Here is a 21,579-nt window from a genome sequence, read left to right on the forward strand (position 1 = left end):
AAATGATAGATTTAGCTTAAGAAAGCCCAGAATTTTCTGCCTTTCACTCTCCACTTTTCCCTTTCCCTAATTGTCTTATCTTCCTCATTTACTCTAACTTGGTTCCTTTCTTTCTCTCTCTCTCTCCCCACCCCCACCCCAACCCCTCCTCCTCTTTTAAAAATTTCCCTCCTACCCTAGCTGTGTTTGTCACTTTCTTAAGTGAGCTTTCAAGGAACCAAAGTATATTTTTGTTATTACTATTAAAGTATAGGTTCCACATTTTCCCCAGTTAGCTACTCAATTTTTGTATTTGAAGGGGGAAAGAATTCCTGGATAAGGTACTTGCTTTGCAAGCATCTTTTCAGAAAGATGATAAACAGAGGAAGATGTTTCTAATCAGACATGCTTACATTTTATTTCCAGCCTATGATGTCTGTTTAAATCTGCTTAATTTTTCTTATAATGCACTGTAGTTTATTGGTGTTTAGATAGGGAGACGATGGGTTTTTTTAAGCAAAATCCTATGTAGAGGCATTCAGCTCGGACTACTTGAAGTATTTGTGCTATGAATGTAAATGAGATACAGACAGCCTTTCAGTATTGGCAAGTAAATCCAGAAGTGCCTTTCAAATAAATGCATGGTAAAAAATACTTCTATCTTTATTTTTCTGAAAGTAATTTCAAGATTTTAACATTTTTCTAATTGGTGGATAATTAGTTAATTATGAGACTTCATGGGCATAATTATTCTTTGTAATGGCCTTCTCTTTTTTAATGTGTGAAAATCAAATAGCACCCAGCTAGAGTTGATTGTTGTTACTTTTTATTTTCTTATTACTTTGCTTACAGGGTAATTAGAAAGTTAAATTTTCAGTACAAAAATTTCTTGAACAAATATGGTTAAATAAGTAGAAACTCTATGAGATTCTATAATAGTCTACCTCTATGAAACTTTAAGAATTTGGTTTCAGGAATTGCTTTCTAGTTTAAGATACACAAGAGCAGAGGTTCAAAATTTATGTCAGGTCTTTTAGACTTTAGTGCCTAGACAATTTGTGGGGATCTGCAAGTTAATTTAAATGATGATGAATGGCCTTTTAATAATCCAGTGAAGTAGGAAAAAAGACAATACTTTCATAGATTCATGGGATTGTGAAACTCAAGAAAGCTGTTAGTACATTATTTTTTCCACCTCCCAGGTAACAGTCACTGACTTGTTAAAAAAACACCCAGAGAATATGTTGCCAGTTTTCCTTGTTCCAATGTATGTTAACTGTTATAGTTAGGGGATTTTCCCAGTGTATAAACAGAAGTGCTTTGTTGAATCTAATCTAGATGTTAACTTAGTATATACGCCCACTAGGTGTTAGCCGTGGATGCACAGGTGATCCTAGCGCTGGCTCTTTGCCTCTCCTTCTCTCTTTAAAGGGTACCTATGCAGTTGAGAAGGTGACCAGTCGGGTTGGAATGTTGGTAGCCCCTGGCCCTACAATGTCAAGTATTATAGAATTGTTTCATGTACCTAACCTGCATAACATTTACATGGGATTCACCCAGAGCCATCTCTGCTGGTGACTCTCAGCAGCTGGCCTATTAGACTACTGGAGTCAAGGTGCCCGATCCCAAAGGTGCTTGCTTCTCCCTAACAGTCCCCTGTGTATCATCATATGAAGAACATGAGGAAGTATTTTGAAATTGTTTCTTTGTATGGGCATAGCTTCTCGGGGATTTCAGGATTGATTTGACAGAAGGCTGGAAGTCACACATTGACTTCTAAGAAGTATGTCTTAAGAACACTGTCCTCAACTCATAGCCACATCATGGTTAGATTTGTATCAGTGTGCTATATTAGTAGTCACTGGAAGCAGTGAACCCATCTTGTGCTTTTGATTCTGATTGCTGTATTGGGATGACATGAACAAATATCTGATCTCCCTGTTTTGTGCCAACGTATGGTCAGTGCTGACAGTTATAAAGAATTGGCTTTGCATTCTTACCTTTAATGAACACATTTTTACTTAAACTAGCCCGTCATATTTCCTTTGTAGTTACCTAGCTAGTAAAATTTTTTCTAAAGGCTGTGATGCTTTGAAGGGAGTTTGGTTTTCCTAAATACATAGTTTAGGTAATCCTAAACTATAAAACAAAGGTGAGAGATCTTGAGCGGGGAGGCCCAGGGGACAAACTGAGCAGCAAAGTGGCTTCTGTAATCATCTGAGAGAGATTGTGGTCATTTGGCCCTGAAGATAGAGCCCTGACCTTGCCACACACCTTATCCAGCCCATTACTGCAGCCTTGATACCATCTGTGCCCACAGGACAGGACAGTGCGCCAGCTCCAGGGCAGTAGCATGGTGAGGTTAGCCAGATGATGGCCTTGAGCTTCTGTGTGTGTGTGTGTGTGTGTGTGTGTGTGTGTTTGAATTATTTGTCTGTGTTTTTAAGTTGCTTTTTCAGGAAAACCTAGTGACTGTTTTAAAAGTAAATTTAAACTGATTAGATTTTGATACAGTATGTATGTTATGTGAATAAAATGCTAGTCTGATTGGTAAGCAGTAACTTGACTTTTTTTTTTTCAAAAAGTGGATGGATTAAATGGAGTCAAATATAGAGATGGGTTAGGCACTGAGCATCAAGAAAGCTGTTGATGAGCTGAAAGTTGATGAGGCATAGAAGAGCAATGAAGACCACCACATAACGTCAATTATACACACTCCTTTTTATTTCACTTTAGTTTCCACTGGCTCCCTTGCTCAGCAGTATGCGCACCCTAATGCTACCCTGCACCCACATACTCCACATCCTCAGCCTTCAGCTACGCCCACCGGACAGCAGCAAAGCCAACATGGCGGGAGCCATCCTGCACCCAGTCCTGTTCAGGTAAGACACTCGGAGGCCTTCACCAGAACTGCTGCATCGTTCTGTTTACTGAGTGTTTTTTCCAGTGCCAGGCAAGATGCTAGGTACCACGTGATCAAAACACATGGCAGCCCTGCCTCACCTAGGAGCCAACGTACAGCTCTGCAGGCTGTGCCCCCAGGTTTAATCACCTTAAGGTACATATTGAGAATAAGGTGATTGGGTAAGTTCTGAAAAGTTTACCAATATAGAAAAATCTAACGTAAAGTAAGGAATTTGCTTGGAACTTTTAAAAACTACCATTTCTAATGTTTATATGATATGATTTTGTTTGTTTTCCTATTAGTTTCTTTAATCGTTCCTTTTTAAGAAGGCACTTAAGGAGCTCTTTGGCATCTGGAGCTCTTTGCTCCAGTTCCCTGGAGCAGTACTCTTAGTTCCCACTGCTTGGTTGAGGGCTTGCAGTCTGACAATCAGGCTTGTATCCCAGAAAGGAATGTTTCTTAATCTGTACTCTTTGCTGTCACTTTGCAGCACCATCAGCACCAGGCCGCCCAGGCTCTCCATCTGGCCAGTCCACAGCAGCAGTCTGCCATTTACCATGCGGGGCTTGCGCCAACCCCACCTTCCATGACACCTGCCTCCAATACACAGTCTCCACAGAATAGTTTCCCAGCAGCACAGCAGACCGTCTTTACCATTCATCCTTCTCATGTTCAGCCGGCTTACACCAATCCACCCCACATGGCCCATGTACCTCAGGTAAACCTGCTTTAGCCAACTTTTTGTGAAGACCAAATAGGATGTGAATAGATGAGCAGCAAAGAGCCAGATGCTCTTCAAGCTAGGAACCCCTGTGTGTGATGCCATCTGCTTGTCTCTTCTTTCCCACTCAGATACATGTGATCTGGCCTTAAATGAATGTTTGTGTGGTTTTGTAATGGGATCAGTGAAGTTGCTGACTGGTCAGTCTTCTGACATTTCCCAACTGAGGCCTTAAAAATACCTTTGACTCTGGAATGCAACCTAGTTCTTTCCTTACTGTGTCTGCATTGCTCTGTTTCTGTTTATATAGCTTTCTTGTTGCTATATATACACATATATGTAAACATATCCCCCCCACACCTCACACACACACACACACACACACACACACACGCAGGTCTGACAAAGAAGATGGGATTTCACAAGTTCTCAACTCTGAGATGACTGCCCTGGGACTGTCCACTTGAATGTTAGTCACCTGAGTTCCTAAGAAATCTCTTCATTTGTTTCCCTGGCTATTCCTAAATCTGCTTTGACCATATGTTGTACTTCTTGAAAGGGCTTGGCCTTGTACACTGGTGCTGTGTGATTTGAAGCTGGAAGCGCCCAGGTGTTCCCATTTTTCTTAAAGAGCAGATCTGGAAGCACTTGGAGCTCACTTCTAGCATAAGTTTCTAAAGGTTGAAAGGTGTGATTGCTGCTGACCAAAGTCCAATGCCATCCAGGGCCAATTTGAATTGTCTTAATGAGGAGAAGGAGCTGCACTGAAGTTGAACTTCTAACACTGTCCTTTGAGGCCCTCCCTGGAGCTATTAAGGGTGGATTGGCTGTATTTGATGTCTCTTTGCTGCTTTCATAACAGAACTCTCTTAGGCAGGTCCCAGCTTAAACTGCCCCTTGAACTCCGTTTCATGTCAAGCAGTGCACCCCTGAGGCTCTGTCATGGTGGGGCTGGAGATGCTTCTCAGTTGGAGCTAACTCAGAAGGTGACCTTGTAACTAGAGTTCCACAGCTCTGGGAAGTCTGGGCATCCTCCCCAGCAAACGGGAAGGTTCTGTAGCGTGGTGCACTGCAGTGGATGAGTTGCTCTTGATGGTGGGGAGGGGAGCCGGTTTGGTCAAGTGTGGGGCAGCATGGTTTGGCTGAATCAGGAGCTTCATGAGACCTGGGGGCCGGTAGATGTCTAGCAGAGGCTGGTGGCTAAGTAGTTATGTGAATTTATATGTAAGTTGGGGTTCCTAAAACCTCACTTTTGTGTTTTTGCGCTGAAAGAACAAAAAGGTTAACGTCTGCAGGGAAGTCCAGATGTGCCCTGGGTCTACTGGAACGTGTTAAGAGTCAAAACAGGGTTTGCTTCAAGGTTTATCATGGTCTAGAATAGTGCACAGTATTGGAGGAGGAATTGAGGACTTGTCCTCCTCGCTCTGCAAATCCCTGCAGAGCTGGGGTCCAGGTCTTTGGGCTAAAACCTTTCCAACTTGACAGGGAGACCTGGTTGAACTCACTGTCACTTGGTACAGGGACACTGGGTTGGCCCAGATGATTTCAGATTACCCCTCCCCACCTCACTGGAGCCATTCACTGCATCTCCTCCTGCTGCTGCTTTATCAGCGGATCTTTCAGCAGAGCAAAGGGTCTGAAAGTCTTTCTCATTGCCTTGACTCATATCTTCACTGAGGTGTTCTGGTGAGCAGGCAAGAAGCAGAGGGGGAGGAGCAAAGAGAATATAGAACAGGAGTTAACAGTCCCCACTTACAAGGTAATAATCTGCTTTCTTACCTGAAAGGGATGATTCAGACCCCACATGGAAGCCAGAGTCTAGAAGCATCATTGCATGTAGCCTCCTATTAGTTTGAGAAAGCTGCACTTGGATCAGGGATCTTCTTACCTTTGTGAAGACCTTGCCCCCTACATAGAATCCAGTCATCAGAAATGTTGAAGCCTAGGACACGGCAGCCCTGACTTTGACCAAGGCTCGTTGGGTGCCTGCCCCCTCAGCCTTGCAGAATCTGCCAAAAGGTGAAGCGTGTCTATAGGTCAACTAATGGATCCACTAGGGAATGTCCCCAGAGGAAAGAAAGGGCCCTGAGGGCCCACTGTTGCCCTTTCCTGAGAGCCCCAACCCAGTGAAAGGAACACAGTTGACATGTTGTTTAAGCTGGAGATGTTGCCTGTATGCGTAAAAGAGCTCTCTGTTTCAGGCTCATGTACAGTCAGGAATGGTTCCTTCTCATCCAACTGCCCATGCGCCAATGATGCTAATGACGACACAGCCACCCGGCGGTCCCCAGGCCGCCCTCGCTCAAAGTGCACTACAGCCCATTCCAGTCTCGACAACAGCGCATTTCCCTTATATGACGCACCCTTCAGGTGAGGCGTGTGTGTGCAGGGGCCGCCGGGCACCCCAAAGCATTCTGCTCGCACAGGTCGAATGGCAGGCAGGGCCAGCGCTTGAAGCCCCGCATCTGAGAACTAGCAAGACCCGTCAGAGTGTGCACAGTAGGGACTGTGACGATCAGCTCAGTGTCAGGGCCTGAGGCTCCCGGGAGCCTAGGCTGTGTGTGTTCTGATGGTATACAGGATCTGGCTTGATGAGCAGCAGCAGCAGCATTCTGTGTAGCTGATGCATGCTTAGGACTCAGTTGGCCTTCCTTGTTATGCTAGGCTGGACAGGGCAGTGTTTTCCTTCCTGAGTCCCTACAGTCTGACGTGGGGGGTTACCACCATGGCAGAGTTTGATTGTAGCTCTGGAGACTACTACTGATGAGAAAGTGCTGTGTATGGATTGGTTTTGACTATAGAATTAGCTCCAGTCTATGCCCTGGCAGGGAGAGAATGCCCGTGATTGTGCGCTAGTACTTGATGGCGGCCATGGCGAGATTTCACAGTCTAACCTGTTATTCTGAAAGCAGCACTGGTGCTTGGCTGTTATTTGGGGAGGGGATATGTTAAGGCCTTTTTTGTACCCCATGAACAACAACTCTTCTGGGAGTTTTATCTGAAATGGTTTTATGTCTGACTGGTCTGTTTCTACCCACCCACCTACCTCTCCCCATTTTGGTACAGATGCTGGGGGGTGGGAAGGGTACAGAGTGAATTAAATTTTGAGTCTTGTTCAGCTAGCACAAGGATAGCTTACAGTCATGTGCTGCAGAAACACTAGGCTAATATGCAAGTGTTGCCAGTTTTCTGTTTAAATATTCACTTTTTTTTTTTACAGTACAAGCCCACCACCAACAGCAGTTGTAAGGCTGCCCTGGAGGAACCGAAAGGCCAAATTCCCTCCTCCCTTCTACTGCTTCTACCAACTGGAAGCACAGAAAACTAGAATTTCATTATTTTGTTTTGAAAAAATATATGTTGATTTCTTGTAACATCCAATAGGAATGCTAACAGTTCACTTGCAGTGGAAGATATTTGGACCGAGTAGAGGCATTTAGGAACTTGTGGGCTGTTCCATAATTCCATATGCTGTTTCCGAGTCCCGCAAGTACCCCAGCTCTGCTTGCTGAAACTGGAAGTTATTTATTTTTTAATGACCCTTGAAAGTCATGAACACATCAGCTAGCAAAAGAAGTAACAAGAGTGATTCTTGCTGCTATTACCGCTAAAAAAAAGAAAAAAAAATCAAGACTTGGAACACCTTTACTAAACTTGACAAAGGTTCAGTAAATTCTTACCGTCAAACTGACGGATTATTATTTATAAATCAAGTTTGATGAAGTAATCACTGTCTGCAGTGGTTCAACTTTTAAGTTAAGGGAAAAACTTTTACTTTGTAGATAATATAAAATAAAAACTTAAAAAAAATTAAAAAATAAAAAAAGTTTTAAAAACTGATACCAAGTTAATGTGTGTTTGTATGAGCTATTTCCATTATAGGATACTGAGTTTCAGGGCAGGAGGGCTGACTGCTTTCTTAATATCCTTGAAGGTTAGCTGTCAAATGATTTTTCTTCTTCACCTTTAGTTCTGGTTCAAGGTATCTCTAGAAAAAAGACAAGACTGAGAGATGTTCTCTGTGGTGGCTAGAGGTCTGCTTCAGAAGGAGGAAGGCTGGCTAGAGTTGGGCAGCACCGAAGGTCCACATCCTCGGCCTGACGTTGATTCTGTAAGCTTCCTTTTTAATATCTCCGGAACCCAGATAAGTCAGAGGTTGTCCTGATTCAGGCATCTGTGTTTTACCAGTAGGGGGCAGGAAACACACACTCACGGTTGTAATAAAGGAATCCAGAGAGCTGAAAGGATGCAGCAATGTACAAAATAAACCCTAAGCATTTGTTAGGGGTCTTGGTTTTGTGGGAGGAGGATAAACTGGAAAAATACCTATTTTTTCAGAGATTGTAGTCATAATAGAGCCTTTAAATACTGCAGTTAACTAATCAAGATTCCAAAACCTTTGTTTTAATTAACATGTAGCAATTTGTACATTATAGCAAAATCTGTATTCAAGAATAAGTTACTTATACAGTACATAAACAATACATAAAAATTTGCCAAATAGACCTCCTGCCTATAATGATACAAGATGAATCCATTCTCTGTGTTGTCATTACAATGTGCTATTTATTCCAGCTAAACACTGGGTGTCAGATGTGTCCTTGTTAAGAGGCAGTGGATAATAAACTATCATGTTCCTCTAGCTTGTGGGAGATGTTAGCACTCACATGATATTTGTGATAACAGACTTAGCCCTGAATAACAGCATGAAGGAATCTCAGGCAACCCTTAGGGAAGAGTTCAAGGCTTTGATTTTAGGTTAAGAAACTGTTATGTAAAAATAGTGTTCTCTGGCTTAAGATTTTAATGATTGCTATTCCTTTTTCCTACACGGTCCAGAAATGATCAAAGGCAGAAGATTTATACCAGATAAAGCCATATGGATTGCTGGTCTAAAATTCAAGGCAGGTTAGTTGACTTAATTCTTTGGTGCTGGTGACTGTTAGTTTGTAAAGTTCACTAAAGTCAGGTGAACGAAGTGACGGTGCTGGGAGCAGCCAGGCCATCCTCGTCATCTGTCATTAGAGATGAAAGAGGGCTGGCGATACTCAGGGTCCGTTTGCCACTCAGAGCCTGGCTCTTAGCAGAGGCTGCCGGCCTGGCCTCTTGCCGGCAGCAGTGGTCACATTGGGTCTGGAAAGAGGGTGATGGAATGTGCTCTGACTGCAGTGGGCTGGCTGCAGCTATCAGGGTTGCTGCCTCACTGCCTGTGAGGGCATCACGCCCTGGGCCCCACTGCTCCCCCTTCCTCCAGCTTGACCTGCTCTAGCAGAAAGAAAAGGCATTGGCTTAGTGTCACTTCTTCCTAGGCCACAAAGGGCCTTTTTTGTTGGAATGTATTTGAACTGTCCAGGTAACTCAGACACATTTAGTCAAGAAATGTTTTTCTTGAACATTTTACACTGAAGCTGTCTGGAAGTGGGTGACTGTATCAGATTCTGAGCTTGTACTTTGCAGCCAATCATTCAGAGCTGCGAGCTTGCTGGGCCTGGCTAGCCTCTTGGCACCACCTGAGACTTGTATGTTGAGAGGCTGTTAAGAAGCGAGTGCCCCAGGTTTGTAGATGCCATATCTCTACGTTTACCCTCCTGGTCTGCGTTTGCTTAGCATTCATTACTCAGTAATGCTTGATGTGTAGAAAATGTAGCCCTTAGAAATGGACCACAACCATAGATTGAGAGTTGGATATACTTTACCATCTGTGAAACCACCCAGGAGTGTTAGTATGTAGATTTTTTGAGGGATCTTAGTTCCCTAACAAGAGATTGAACCCATGTGCCAGGCAGTGGAAGTCCAGAGTCCTAACCACTGGACTGCTAGGAGTGTTGGTTTTAAAAGTAGTGAAGCAAGGTGGCTGCTTACCTCCCTACCCCTCCTAAAGTCTGACCTCCTGGAGTACAGAGAATGGCTGGAACAGACAAACCCCTCACCCCAGATAAGGCAGGCAGTAGTTAGTCTAGGCCAAGGTTTAATTTTAGCCTTTGATTGATACATCTGTAAATGTTAAGCTGTGCTAATAAAACTCCCAGTTTCCTAGAAGCCACTTGGGTAAGGCTGGCAGCTATACTGAATGGCTCTGCTGGCACCAGAAGCAGCTGACTCTGCTGGGTCACTGCCTCCCTTGTTTCTGAGCCTCTGCATGAAAGTTGTGGGAGGAGCTAGCCCCCTATGAATTGTGTCACTTGTGAAAGGCAAGTACAGATGGAGATTCGACTGCAGGACCTCTGGGGATGGTGGAGGTTATGGGTGCCTGTGTATCCATGCACACATAGTCTTCATCAGATGAAGCAGTGGTCACTGCTGGAACAGAACACTGATTGTGGACTATTAAAGGAGTTTCTCATTAGCTGTGGCACCAGATTCCTAGCTTCCATTTTGGCTCAAAAATGAGCCTAAACCTTGTGGAATAATTTAATAAGCCTTTAGATGCTTGGAGGCTCTGAGCCAGCCCTGTTGGTGAAAGATTTACTAGAAAGGGCCCAGCAGCCCCTTTTTTCCTTGCCCCTCCCTCACCCCAGTTTAACTCTCACCATAAAGCTACTGTAAACCAGAATTCAGTTTTTTATTCTTAAGGCACCGGGGTGGAACTGTTCCTGGCCACCCTCCTCTTTCAGTAATTGCTTGGAATTTCCTTGAAAGAATGACACACTTCACTTCTCTACATTTAGGAAGGACAGTATCTCCTCAGCAACAGGTGACTATCCTGAGAATATAACAGACAAGGAAGCCAGGCATACTGGCTTGAACCAGGAACTGGTCAGTAGGTTTGCATAGCTGTCTCTGACTATAAAAATTGCATGTGTATTAGTTCAAACAGTGCAATGAAATAAGCAATGGTTTAATTTTGAAACCTGAATTCTTTGAAAAATTAATCTGAGGTAAAAATGTTTAAAATCATTTTTGACCTTTAGCTTGTCCATCTGCCAGAACTTTGTCCTAAAGCTGAGAGTGGAAGCAGGATAGGTGTGGTCACCTGTGGCTTGGGTACAGCAGACCTGCCACCTGGACTGACGCTACAGTGGGAAAACCACGGCAGAATCCAGGGCTTGTTAGTGTTTTGGGCTTCCATATGGGGCCCCTCCCCAAGTAGAAAGTCTGTCAGCTGGGACAGACAGTGTCAGTGAAAAGGAGAAGTAGTTTCCACTGCCAACTCCAGCCCTCCCCCTCCCCCAACCCCGGCCGCCTCTCAAGAGTGATGGGGCCTGGTCCTAGGGACATCCTTGAACAAGAACTACATCTGTAAACAATAAGGAGAAAGCCAGGTAAGAATGGAACTTGTTGGAGGCCCTTTAACAGGCCTAATAGAAGGGTCACATCCAAACTGGAATGAGCAGTTAAAAGTGTCCCTTGAATCTCTCTCTGGAAGGAAGGAAATACATTCACAAGTTCACATCTCTGCTTGCTTGTGCTCCTCCGGGCAGCATGAGGCCCATCAGAGAGGCGTGTACTGATTGTCTATGGCCCGTAGGCGGCTCCGGGAGGAGGAGTCCATTTCATAGTCTGAGTCCCGGGCTCGACTGGCGGGCTCGGGCTCCAGGTGCCGCAGGCTGTTGGCCAGTTCCTCGGGCGAAGGCACCAGGTGGAAGATCTGCTCTGGGGGAGAGGATCGGCCTGGGAGACCCTCTGGGCCAAGACCCCGTGGACAGCCAGAAGCGCTAAGGTGGGGAAGGCCCAGCTCTGAATCCCAGCGAGAGAGGGAGAAAGGGAACAGAACAGTGTTGGAGGAACCTGGGGGACAAGTGACCGAGAGAGAGACCACACTGTCAGTCTTATCAGGGTGGAGGCAGGTGCTGGAAGGACACAACAGGAGGTCTCGGTCCCCACCCCCTTTATCAAGGGGCATCAGGGTCACACCTGGTGGCTGGGAGACAACAACCACGTAGCTGGACAGCCGGACGTCACAGGCAGCCCCGCACTCGAGGGGGATGGGCGAGCGCTGGAAGTGGTGGAGCATGTCCACGACTGAGGGGAAGCGGAGGTGCTGCACTCGGCACTGGCCCCGCTCAGTCAGCGACAGGCGCAGGTGCTACAGGAGAGGGAGAAAGGTAGGCTCAGGCCCTGGCCCCTTGCGGCCTTTAACTTGGCCGGGGTGCAGCCCCACCCGCCTTGCCCCATACCTTGGCTATGCCCTGGAAGTTGAACGTGAGCACATACTCCCCGCGCCTCGTCTCGCTCTGCCGCACCAGGAACACTCCGTGAGCATCAGGACCTTGCAGCTGGACCAGCTGAGCCGCCTTCACCCGGGAGATGGGACCATGGAACCAGGGGTAGCAGGACAGGAAGTGATCTGTTTTCTGGCAGGCTGGATCCAGCAGCGCCCCAGGAGAAGCACCTGGTAGAGAAGGAGATGGGTAATGGTGACCCTCTGTGGGCACCTTATGCCCTGGGCTGGGTCCTGATGTACTGGAGGACAGAGGCCCTGACCCCTCACCTTGGTTCAAAGAATCTGTGCTTCCCCTTGGAGAGTCAGCCGTGCCGGGTTCTGTGGCTGAGGGAAAGTGCGGCTCTGGGTCTGTGGTCTCGAGTCTGCGGGAGAAGATGGGGGTTCAGGACTCGGTAGCTCAAGAGTAGCAGGAAAAGCTGTGTCAAGATGGAGCCCTTGGGTCTCACCCTTGGCCTGTGCATGCCCGGAGCTCGGCCATCCACGAATTCAGCTGCTGTTCATCTCCCACATCAAAGATGATGTCTGTCCGGTCCTTCACCTGACAGGAAGGAAGGGACAGCTGTGTGTAATTCCTGAGGTCTGTGTCTGCTCCCCCCATGTGTGGAAAGCTGCCACTCACCTTTAGCACAAAGGTGTACAGGTTGTCAGGCATCTCAAGACGTGTGCATCGCCGGATCTCCTGGATACTGGAGCAGGCTGCTTGTAGCTTGGACTTTGAACTCTAGGAGACCAGTGCAGGCATTCAGGGCCTGTCCCTGATAGCCCTTCACCCACCCAGGCCTCTGTTCTTTTCTGCAGTCTCCCCAGGGCCTAGCTTGCTCAGTGGACACTCTGATCCTGGAGTAGATTCTAGCATTCTTCCCAACAGAAACCTGCAGGGGATCCTCTGCCTGTAACCACAGCACTGTCTCCCCCACCCAGACACAGACACTGAGCTCCCCAGCGCCCAACAGGGCCTGAGGGCCGGTCTCTGCTTCACCTTGACCTGTGGGCATTCCAGCTCTGACCCATTTGCTGGCTGACACCAGTTTCTCTTCCCTCTGGTGGAGCAAAACCCCCCAACCCATTCTTCTGGCCAGTCACAATCGCTGCTGATTACCTCGTCACAGCAAACCCAGAGATGGAAGGTGAGGGTATCCCAATCCAAGTTCCCTCTATGGTGCTGGCTGACCATGCCAGGGGCCCAGGCCTTTCACATTGCCTTTAGCTCCTCTCCTCCCCTCCACTGGCTCCCCACCAGGACGGACCTCTCCCAGCCCAACAACAGCCCAGGAAGCAGATGTTATCACCACATCTTAAAAAGAAGAAATTCAAATGTTGGACATAGTAATTTGCCTGAGGAAGCAGAGATCAGGCTGTGAACCCCCATTCAAAGCATATACCTGACGACTCTGTTCTGCCTCCAAGTCTCAGGAAAGGAGGCATGGGTGAGGTGGCATGGTGAGAGTTGGCAGAGTAGCTTAGCTATGGGCTCTTGGGGCTCTTTTGCCAATGTGCCCAAAGGAACAGAGCCTGGCACGGCTGGCCCCAGTTACCAGCCAGCCAGAAAACTGCAATCACCAGAAGTCTCCCGTGACATTCAACACACATGGGGTTCACAGTGGGTGGGAGATGACCCCCTACTCTTTAGTCATCAAAAGGGTCCTGACTGAACCTGGCTGACCCTACAGATGTCTGTTCCCAGGGCCCAGGAGCTCTCATCACTTTTTCTCAGAAGGCAGAGCACCCTCCACTTCCTCCTATGATAAAATGGCTAAGATTGTTTCCCTAGAGTCATGACATGATCAGTGGTGGCTTTCAGCAGAGGCCTGAGGAAGATAAGATGTGGGAAAGGGCAGCTGAGACCCACTGGTGCCCCTCCTCCCTTCAGCAGCTGTTTTAAGAGACAGTGAGGTGCACCTGAAAATACCACAACCCCCACCAAACCAGGGCTTCCCTGGGGGCTCAGGTGGTAGAGAGCCCACTTGCCAGTGCAGGAGACACAAGAGACCTCGGGCTTGAGCTCTGGGTAGGGAAAGTCCCCTGAAGGAGGAAATGGCAACCCGCTCCAATATTCTTGCCTGAGAAATTCCATGGACAGAGGAGCCTAGTGGGCTACATACAGTCCATGAGGTCGCAGAGAGTTGGACACTACTAGTTATGCGTGTGCACACACACCATCAAGCCAGCGCCAGGTGAGGAGGAAGAAACAAGAGGCAGGAGCAAAGGTGAGTTCTAGGCACAGCGGCTTTGGCAGATCCAGCCTGTGCCCAGAAGGGTATGTCTTGGACAGGAGCTGGTTTTTCAAAAGGTGGTGTCAGAGTTCATCCCAAAGCCATACACCCAGCTGAGCTTCAGGGTTCTGGCAGAAGGATGGTGAGTGCAAGACTGGGCAGCCTGCTAGGAGAGAGGCTCTTCTTGGTCCAGGCTCACACCCAGCAGGTCTTGGAGCTGCCAGTCCTGCCCTGGTGGTTGGACACCCAGCAGTCTGGGGAGAACTGTGGGAATGCACTCTGAGAAGCTACACAACTAGTAAATCCCACCCTAAGTGACCACCAGCCAGGGCATCGTCACTCTTCCTGCTCCTCTTGTATGTCCCCTACCACCCAGCTCCTCAGCCAGGTAGCCCCACCCAGCACCTACATGGACACTAGACACGCCAGAGCCCAGGGAAGCAGGGCCCCCATCCCCCCAGCGGTGTTCTCAGTCAGCCAGCCTCTCCATGTCTTATTTCCTGGCTACAGAATGGGTTAGTACAGAGGGCTCCTTCCTGCTCCTGCATGTGCAGTTGGCCCTGCCTGGCTCTGGACCCACAGGATCACCGGGAGGAAGTAGACCAGGCCAAGAAGGGAATGGGCCTTGTCTCCTTTTCAGTTCCACCCTGGGCCCTGCCCCCAGCGTGAGTGCCAAGATTAACTGGCAGAGCCGTGGGTCTCACTCTGAATGTGGGCCCCTCAGTGCCAGCTCCACCCCCAGCAGCTGAGCAGCTGCTGACCTGACCAGCAGTGGTGAAGAAAGGATTCCCCTCCTCAGCCACGGCCAACCCTGGCCGCACAGGCAATGATGAAGCTTGGCCCGGCTCCCCTCTGCCTGCTGGCTGAGCCCAGCACGTGTTCTTTGGTCCCTTCTCTGCAGCCCAGAGTCATACAACTCGAGAGGCTGAGCCAGGGGCTAGACCCAGCTCGTCTAGTGTCCACCTAACCAGTAACCGTGCTGCCTGGTGGGGTTGGGGGAGGCCAGGGGCTCTGCCCAGATTGGAGGAGCAATTTCTCCCATGTCAGGAGTGGGGTAGGAGGTGGGGGGCGTTTGGGCCTCGAATCTGGCCGGAGGGAATGAGAGCCATGACTGGAACTAGATCTGGCCTCTCTGGAGGCCTTGCTTTCCCCTCAGCCTGCTGCCACTCCCTGCGCTCAGGCACGCACGGCCATCCAGAGTGCTCCAAGGCGCCCGCCTGCACCCTGCTGTGCCCCATCCTCGTTCACACTCAGAGGACCCCAGCAGGGACAGAGTACACACAGTATCACTCAGCTTCTGCTCTAGAAGGGGACAGATACCCAATGGGCAGGACATGGTAGGGGCCAGGACACATGGGTGGGGAGGCAGCGAGCCTCCCATGCGCGGAGAGGTCCTGGGCCAAGGCCCTGAGGCAGGGAAGCACACAGGCATGCGTGCCATGCGGGGGTCCCCGTGTGGCTAAAGCAGTCAGTCTATTCTCAGGTGGGGCTGTGGAGGTGGGCAGCTGCTTGTGTGGGTCTGGCACTCAGCAGAATACTCTGGCAGAAGCCAGCCAGCCAGCTGGGCCAGACCCAGCTCTTAACCCGTCTCTTTCATGGGAAACGGGAGGGGGTTGTGGGGAGAGGTGGAGACAACATCCAATTCACACCCAAACAGTCAAGAGCCTGGCACGGGGGACCCCAGGGTGTGGGCATGCCGTACCCTCACAGTGGCCTTATTCCACCCACTCTAGGGGTCTTTATTCTTCCAGGGAAAGCCTTCAGGAGAGACCAACCAACACCAGCCTCTTAGCAATCTTCTCTCTCCCAGGGCTTTAGGACCCTCACTGCTCTCCTGTAAAGAGCAACCGTGGGACAGGAGGTAGGACTCAATATACAGCTGAAGGTGAAGGTTCAAGCCCCATTCCTCTGCCACAGCACTCAACGCTCGCGAGGTACCAGCCCCATGGCCTGGAGCCAAGATGAGACAAGCCCCAGCTCCACCACCTACATGTGGGATCTTGGGCATGGCAGTGACTGCAGCCTCACATCCTCTTTGGTAATATACAGACAGTAAGCAAGATCCTGCTGACCTCTAGGCGGAGGACAGTGGGTCTTTGCTGGGGGCCTGAAAACAAAGGCTCAGAGGAAATTCTAGATCCATTCAGAAAACTAAGATCATGGCATCTGGTCCCATCACTTCATGGCAAATAGATGGGGAAACAGTGAGACTTTATTTTCTTCAGCTCCAAAATCACTGCAGATGATGACTGCAGCTGGTGACTGCAGCCATGAAATTAAAACATGCTTGCTCCTTGGAAGGAAAGTTATAACCAACCTAGAAAGCATATTAAAAAGCAGAGACATTACTTTGCCAACAAAGGTCTTGTCTAGTTAAGGCCATGGTTTATCCAATAGTCATGTATGGATGTGAGAGTTGGACTATAAAGAAAGCTGAGCGCTGAAGAATTGATGCTTTTGAACTGTGGTGTTGGAGAAGACTCTTGAGAGTCCCTTGGACTGCAAGGAGATCCAACCAGTCCATCCTAAAGGAAATCAGTCCTGAATATTCATTGGAAGGACTGATGCTGAAGCTGAAACTCCAATACTTTGGCCCCCTCATGCGAAGAGTTGACTCATTGGAAAAGACCCTGATGCTGGGAAGGATTGAAGGCAGGAGGAGAAGGGGACGACAGAGGATCAGATGGTTGGGTGGCATCACCAACTCAATAGATGTGAGTTTGAGTAAACTCTGGGAGTTGGTGATGGACAGGGAGGACTGGCGTGCTGCGGTTCATGGGGTCGCAAAGACTCAGACACAACTGAGCGACTGAACTGAAGTCATGGACAACTGAGTTCCCCCTCAGGCAAGAGCCCAGAATGGATGCTGCTTGGATCGATGGATGAAACATCATTCTGAGAAAGGCTTAATCACGTCTTATTGTATCCAAACAGCCTTAAAAAAAAAAAAAAGAAAATGTCCTATCTTGTTTGGATTCCAGGGATACCCAGAATGGAAATGCAGACAACCACTAGAATACAGACCTGAGTTTCACTTGCCACAGATTTGTATCTGAGCTTCCAGTATCTTAGCAGCCAGTGCAAAGAGGCATTCTCCAAGAAAAGGCAGCCACTTATGCATGGATCCCATGCAGAGCAGCCATTAAAGGCTCTGAGAAGAGCTGGAGCAGAGAAACCTGAACCCATGTGTTCCCCACCCAGTGGCCACCAAGTGTCTGGCTCAGAAACCCCTGTGGGGTCTGCACAACCACTGCAAGCAACCTCCCCATCCTGGGTTTTTGGAATTAGACGTTCCTGGCCTTCAGTCCCAACTCTGCCTCGCCCTCCATGGACAAGTGACTTGCCTCTCCTGGCCTCAGTCTCCACTTTTATAGAGTGGGCTAGCGGTGCCCCTCTACCCTCCAAGAAAATGTGGCAGTACCATGTGTGTGGGCATTGCAGGGGCAGGGGGTGGGAGGATGTGGAAAGGTCCCAGGGGATGTCACAGGGCCTTGGGAAGTCAGTCTTAGGAATACTTGGTCTGCTCAGAAGCAAACTGCTCTCCTGAGGAAACTTTCAGCTTTCATGGCTGTCCACACACAGTCTGTGAACCCAAGGCAGCCTCCCTGGTCCCTTCCTATCTCGTGCCTTCCACAGGGCACAGTCACCGGCTTTAAACATTTGCTGAGCAATCTCCAGAGTGGAGAAGGGGGAAGAAAAAGACACTGGAGGCCAAGGGTATGGCAGGAGCCAGCAGCCAGGGACCAGTAAGTGTAGCCACGTCCATAAGATGGCAGGGGAGTTGGCTGTGGCAAGAAATAGTACTAATAGGCCCCCTCACTCCACCCTTTAATGAGCACCTCCTGTGTGCCAGGCACTGGGGCCTGGTCTCTCCATCCAGGACACTTTTGAACTGTTGAATTCACAGGTCTACACCATTTCCAGAAATTGCAAATATTGTAGAAAAGAGCATTGTCTTGAGGAATGGAGGTACTGGGACCAAAGAAGTAGAAAGGTCACCACTCCAGGGTGGAGGCAACCCTGACATCATCTCCCGTGATCCTCTGAGAGCATCCTGCTCTGAGCCACCTGTCTTGTCGGAGGAACATGGTGGGCACCTCCCCTGATGCCCCCCCAGGCGCCCACGCATGGCTGGTGTTTTATTCCCCACTTCACAAATGAGCGTTCAAGGCTGAGAGCCTCCACGTTACAGCCAGTGGGCCTGGATCCTTTGGAGGTCAGCCTGGGATCCGTGTTTACCCTGGGCGCATCTGAAACACACAGCATCTTTTGGGGGAAGGCTGGGCAAGGGGCCGCACCCCCTCTCCAGGCACAAGAGATGGGGAGGGCAGGAAACACAGCCCACCCCACAGAACACAGTGCTGGACCCTAGGGGCAAGGGCTTGAGAACCAGCTGGCCTGGATTCCAGTCCTAAGTAGCTCGTAGGGGGGTAGGGGGGTGGGGGGGGAGGGCTCTGGACTCCAGTCGTAAGCAGCTCCTGGGAGCAAAGCAGGGGCACTCACAGGGAGCCCCACTGAGGTGAGGCATCAAAAAAGGATGACATCTTGAACCCCAAGAGACGGGTGGCATGAAAACTGAGTTGCTGTCCAGCAGTCCTGTCAGCGCTCCTCCCAGACACATCCAGAATCCAACGACTTCTCATCCCCCTCCTCTGCTCAAAACTCTTGTGGGGGCTTCCCTGGTGGTCAGTGGCTAACATCCTGCACTCCCAATGCAGAGGGCCCAGGTTCGATTCCTGATCTAGGAACTAGGTCCCACATGGCCGCAACCAAGTATCTCACATGTTGGCAGTGAAGACCGCTGAATACCCCATGTGCTGTTACTACGACTGGGCACTGCCTGCCTGTGTAAATAGAGAAAATTTTAAAAGAGGGACTTCCCTGTTGTGTTGCTCCAGCGGCTAGGATTCTATGCTTCCAATGCAGGGGGCCTGGGTTTGATTCCTGGTCAGGGAACTAGATCCCATATGCTGCAACTAAGACCTAGTGCAGTTAAATATATTTTTTTAAAAAAACCTGTGAGCCCCACCTTGCTGGTCCTCACCGTGGCCTATGAGATACTGCCGGACCTTGTTCCTATTACCTCTCTAACCTCACCTACCCTCCCCTCTTTCTCACTCTGTTCAATCACACTGGCCTCCAATCTGCCTTCAATGTACCAAGCACGCTCCCACCTCGGGGCCTTTGCACCTGCTGTTGTCTCCGTCTGAAAGGCAGGTTTGCCTGCATCTTCACAGATCTGGCTCTTCTTGGACGGAGGACTCAGCTCAAGGATTGCTGCCTTGGGAAGGCCTTCTCTGACCACTACTGTATCCAGACACACACAGTCACCGTCCCAGAACCCCCTTCACTTCCTCCACTGCCTTATCCACCTGTGAAATGTGCTCTGGGGGACCTGGTCTTGTCACATCCCCAGGATTGAGCACAGGGCTGGGAGGTTGTACATGCTCGACTTTAGTCCTCAACAAATATTCTTCACAGGCCCCTTGTCTGCCAAGTATCATGCGTGTTGGGATCAGAAGGCACAGGATGCGGCCCCCAACGCAGACCCCCATCCTCTTGAGGACTCTAGGGGAGTGACAGGGACTCAGCGAGGCAAGGATGGAGGGCATGGGTTGGGCCTCCAGGGCCTCGAGCCAGCTCAGGGAGAGCCCTGGCTGAGAAGGCCCTGGATGCCTCATGGAACACGGATCAAGTTGACGATACGGTTGGAGGAACGGGAGCCCTGACAGGCAAAATTCAGCTGTCCCCAGCTACGGAGAGGAGCCAAGTGGTGCTGGGGCTCAGACCCTCGTCTATGCAGTCCCTGAGCTCACGGCACTGCCGCCATCCAGCTCACACACCACCAGACCTGATCCAAACCGCTGCTGTAAGCAGAGAAAACCTCCTCTCCTTCAGGGAGCCTTCTCTGATCGCCACGTTGTGGTCAGTGCAAGTCCTGTGCCTCTCCCGCGGCACGGGGCTTATCAGGCCAGGCCATAATTTCCTGATGGTGCCGCTGCCCCCACCATCTGACTGGGAGTTCCTCTTGGGGGTGGGGACAGGGCACCAAGCCTTGTTTCCAGCTGGGGCCCAGCACCAGGTCCAGCCTGGAGGAGGTCCTGAGAGAGAGTCTGTCAGATCAATGGGTGAGGGTAGATGCCTGGGGCCCCAGCCCTCAGATGTCTGGGAAGCAGAGGCAGATGTGGGGGTGTGGTGAGTTATCTCACCCCCTTCTTCCCCTGCTCCCTTGAGGGCAAACTGAAGGCAATGAGCTCAACAAATATTTAGCTGAACTACAGGGTGCAGGTCACTTCCTTCCTCTGCCCCCAACCGGGGGGACACAAGACACACTCGCACACACACCCTTTGAATGCTTGCTTCAGCCACTTTTTCTTCATGTGACCCTGAACAAATCACTTCACTTCTCTGTGCTTTTGTTTCCTCATCTGTAAAATGGAGACAGTGATGAGGCACAAGCCCAGGGCTTCTGTATGTGCGACCTGTCAGTTGCCTGGAGCACACAGGAGGCTCCCAGGTCTCCTCGGTCTGGCCCTGTTGTCTCAAGCTTCCGTCTCCCCATAAGGGAGCAGGAAAGTGATGGGAGATGCCTCTATAGAAGCCACAAAGATCAAGTCGGCTTCTCCTTTCTGGCAAGTGAGAGCCCACCAGTGCCAAGAGACAGAGCTGCTCCCGAGCTGGCACTGACATACGGAGATGTCCCTCCAATATGACAACCCTGCCCAGAGTCCCCATCATTTTGCCTCCCTCCCCTGGACAGGTGGCACCCCCAGATCACACTCTTAGTGACCAAGCATGAGTGTGGGGGCCTGTGTCCCCCCTACTTCTGGACCCGGAGAGGCCCCAAGAAGGCCCTGTAGGAGGGGTAACTAGCTAGAGGTGTTGAGAAAGACATGGGCTGGGGGCTTATCTAAAGCCCCACCTGCAATGAGCTCCCCTGAAAGCCTGTAAGGTCCCCGCCACATGTCAGAAATGCAGACTTACAGTGACACGGACATAAAGCCCCCTCAGAGAGATGGAGACCACCCCACAGAGAATCACAGCGACAGGGACACAAAGCCCCTCTCAGAGGCTGGAGCAACTTGCCTCCCAGAGACAGAGATCCCCATAGAGAGACAACCCCTGAACATGCACAGAACCAGTCTGGGATCCCCCTGACAGCCATCCAAACCCTGAGATGCGGCTGTCTAGCTTCATACCAAGTGGCCGAGTGTGGAGATGAGCATGCACTTCTACTCTTAGGCTAGCCTTGGGGAACTACCCAGGATTGGCGGTGAGGGAGTAACCTGTGGTTAAGGGAGACCACTCCTGGAAGTCACCGTCCCCACACCCCCTCATGGGCTCAGATGCACTAGGGAACCAAGGTGTTTATGGACCTACAGGCATCTCACCAGCTGACCTTGCCGGCCTCCCCCTCAGGGTGACAGCAGTCCACCCCTGACCTGGCCTGGGGAGGCCTGTCCTGGGATGGGGCCTTGCAGAGGTGGGAACAGAGGGGCCAGCGCCACACAGTCACAAGCTGGGCTGCGTGCTGCACCTTTTCTCTGCACAGGGTGTCACTCCTGGCACCTTTCCAGAACGTGGAGCTGCTCAGTGG

The 21,579-nt window shown here is 49.9% G+C and overlaps 2 protein-coding genes across 8 annotated transcripts in view; one reads left to right on the top strand and one right to left on the bottom strand.

Moving 5' to 3' along the window:
• ATXN2 (ataxin 2) overlaps window positions 1-7,445 on the top strand; it is a 100,828-nt gene extending 93,383 nt beyond the window's left edge. For 5 of the 6 annotated variants that reach the window (XM_061141903.1, XM_061141905.1, XM_061141904.1 and 2 more), the window contains 4 exons: window positions 2,716-2,861; window positions 3,375-3,602; window positions 5,807-5,975; window positions 6,826-7,445. In XM_061141903.1, coding sequence (XP_060997886.1) covers window positions 2,716-2,861; window positions 3,375-3,602; window positions 5,807-5,975; window positions 6,826-6,854 — 572 coding nt within the window. In that variant the 3' untranslated portion in view covers window positions 6,855-7,445. The remainder of the gene's footprint in view (window positions 1-2,715; window positions 2,862-3,374; window positions 3,603-5,806; window positions 5,976-6,825) is intronic. The other variant, XM_061141907.1, reaches the window with a different exon arrangement.
• Window positions 7,446-7,989: 544 nt separating this feature from the next.
• Window positions 7,990-21,579, bottom strand: part of SH2B3 (SH2B adaptor protein 3) — a 37,457-nt gene continuing 23,867 nt past the window's right edge. For both annotated transcript variants that reach the window (XM_061141914.1, XM_061141912.1), the window contains 6 exons: window positions 12,389-12,490; window positions 12,216-12,307; window positions 12,037-12,131; window positions 11,723-11,937; window positions 11,460-11,631; window positions 7,990-11,333 (listed from right to left, as the gene is read on the bottom strand). In XM_061141914.1, coding sequence (XP_060997897.1) covers window positions 11,038-11,333; window positions 11,460-11,631; window positions 11,723-11,937; window positions 12,037-12,131; window positions 12,216-12,307; window positions 12,389-12,490 — 972 coding nt within the window. In that variant the 3' untranslated portion in view covers window positions 7,990-11,037. The remainder of the gene's footprint in view (window positions 11,334-11,459; window positions 11,632-11,722; window positions 11,938-12,036; window positions 12,132-12,215; window positions 12,308-12,388; window positions 12,491-21,579) is intronic.

This window comes from Dama dama, chromosome 5 (genome assembly GCF_033118175.1).
Source record: "Dama dama isolate Ldn47 chromosome 5, ASM3311817v1, whole genome shotgun sequence".
NCBI lineage: Eukaryota > Metazoa > Chordata > Mammalia > Artiodactyla > Cervidae > Dama > Dama dama.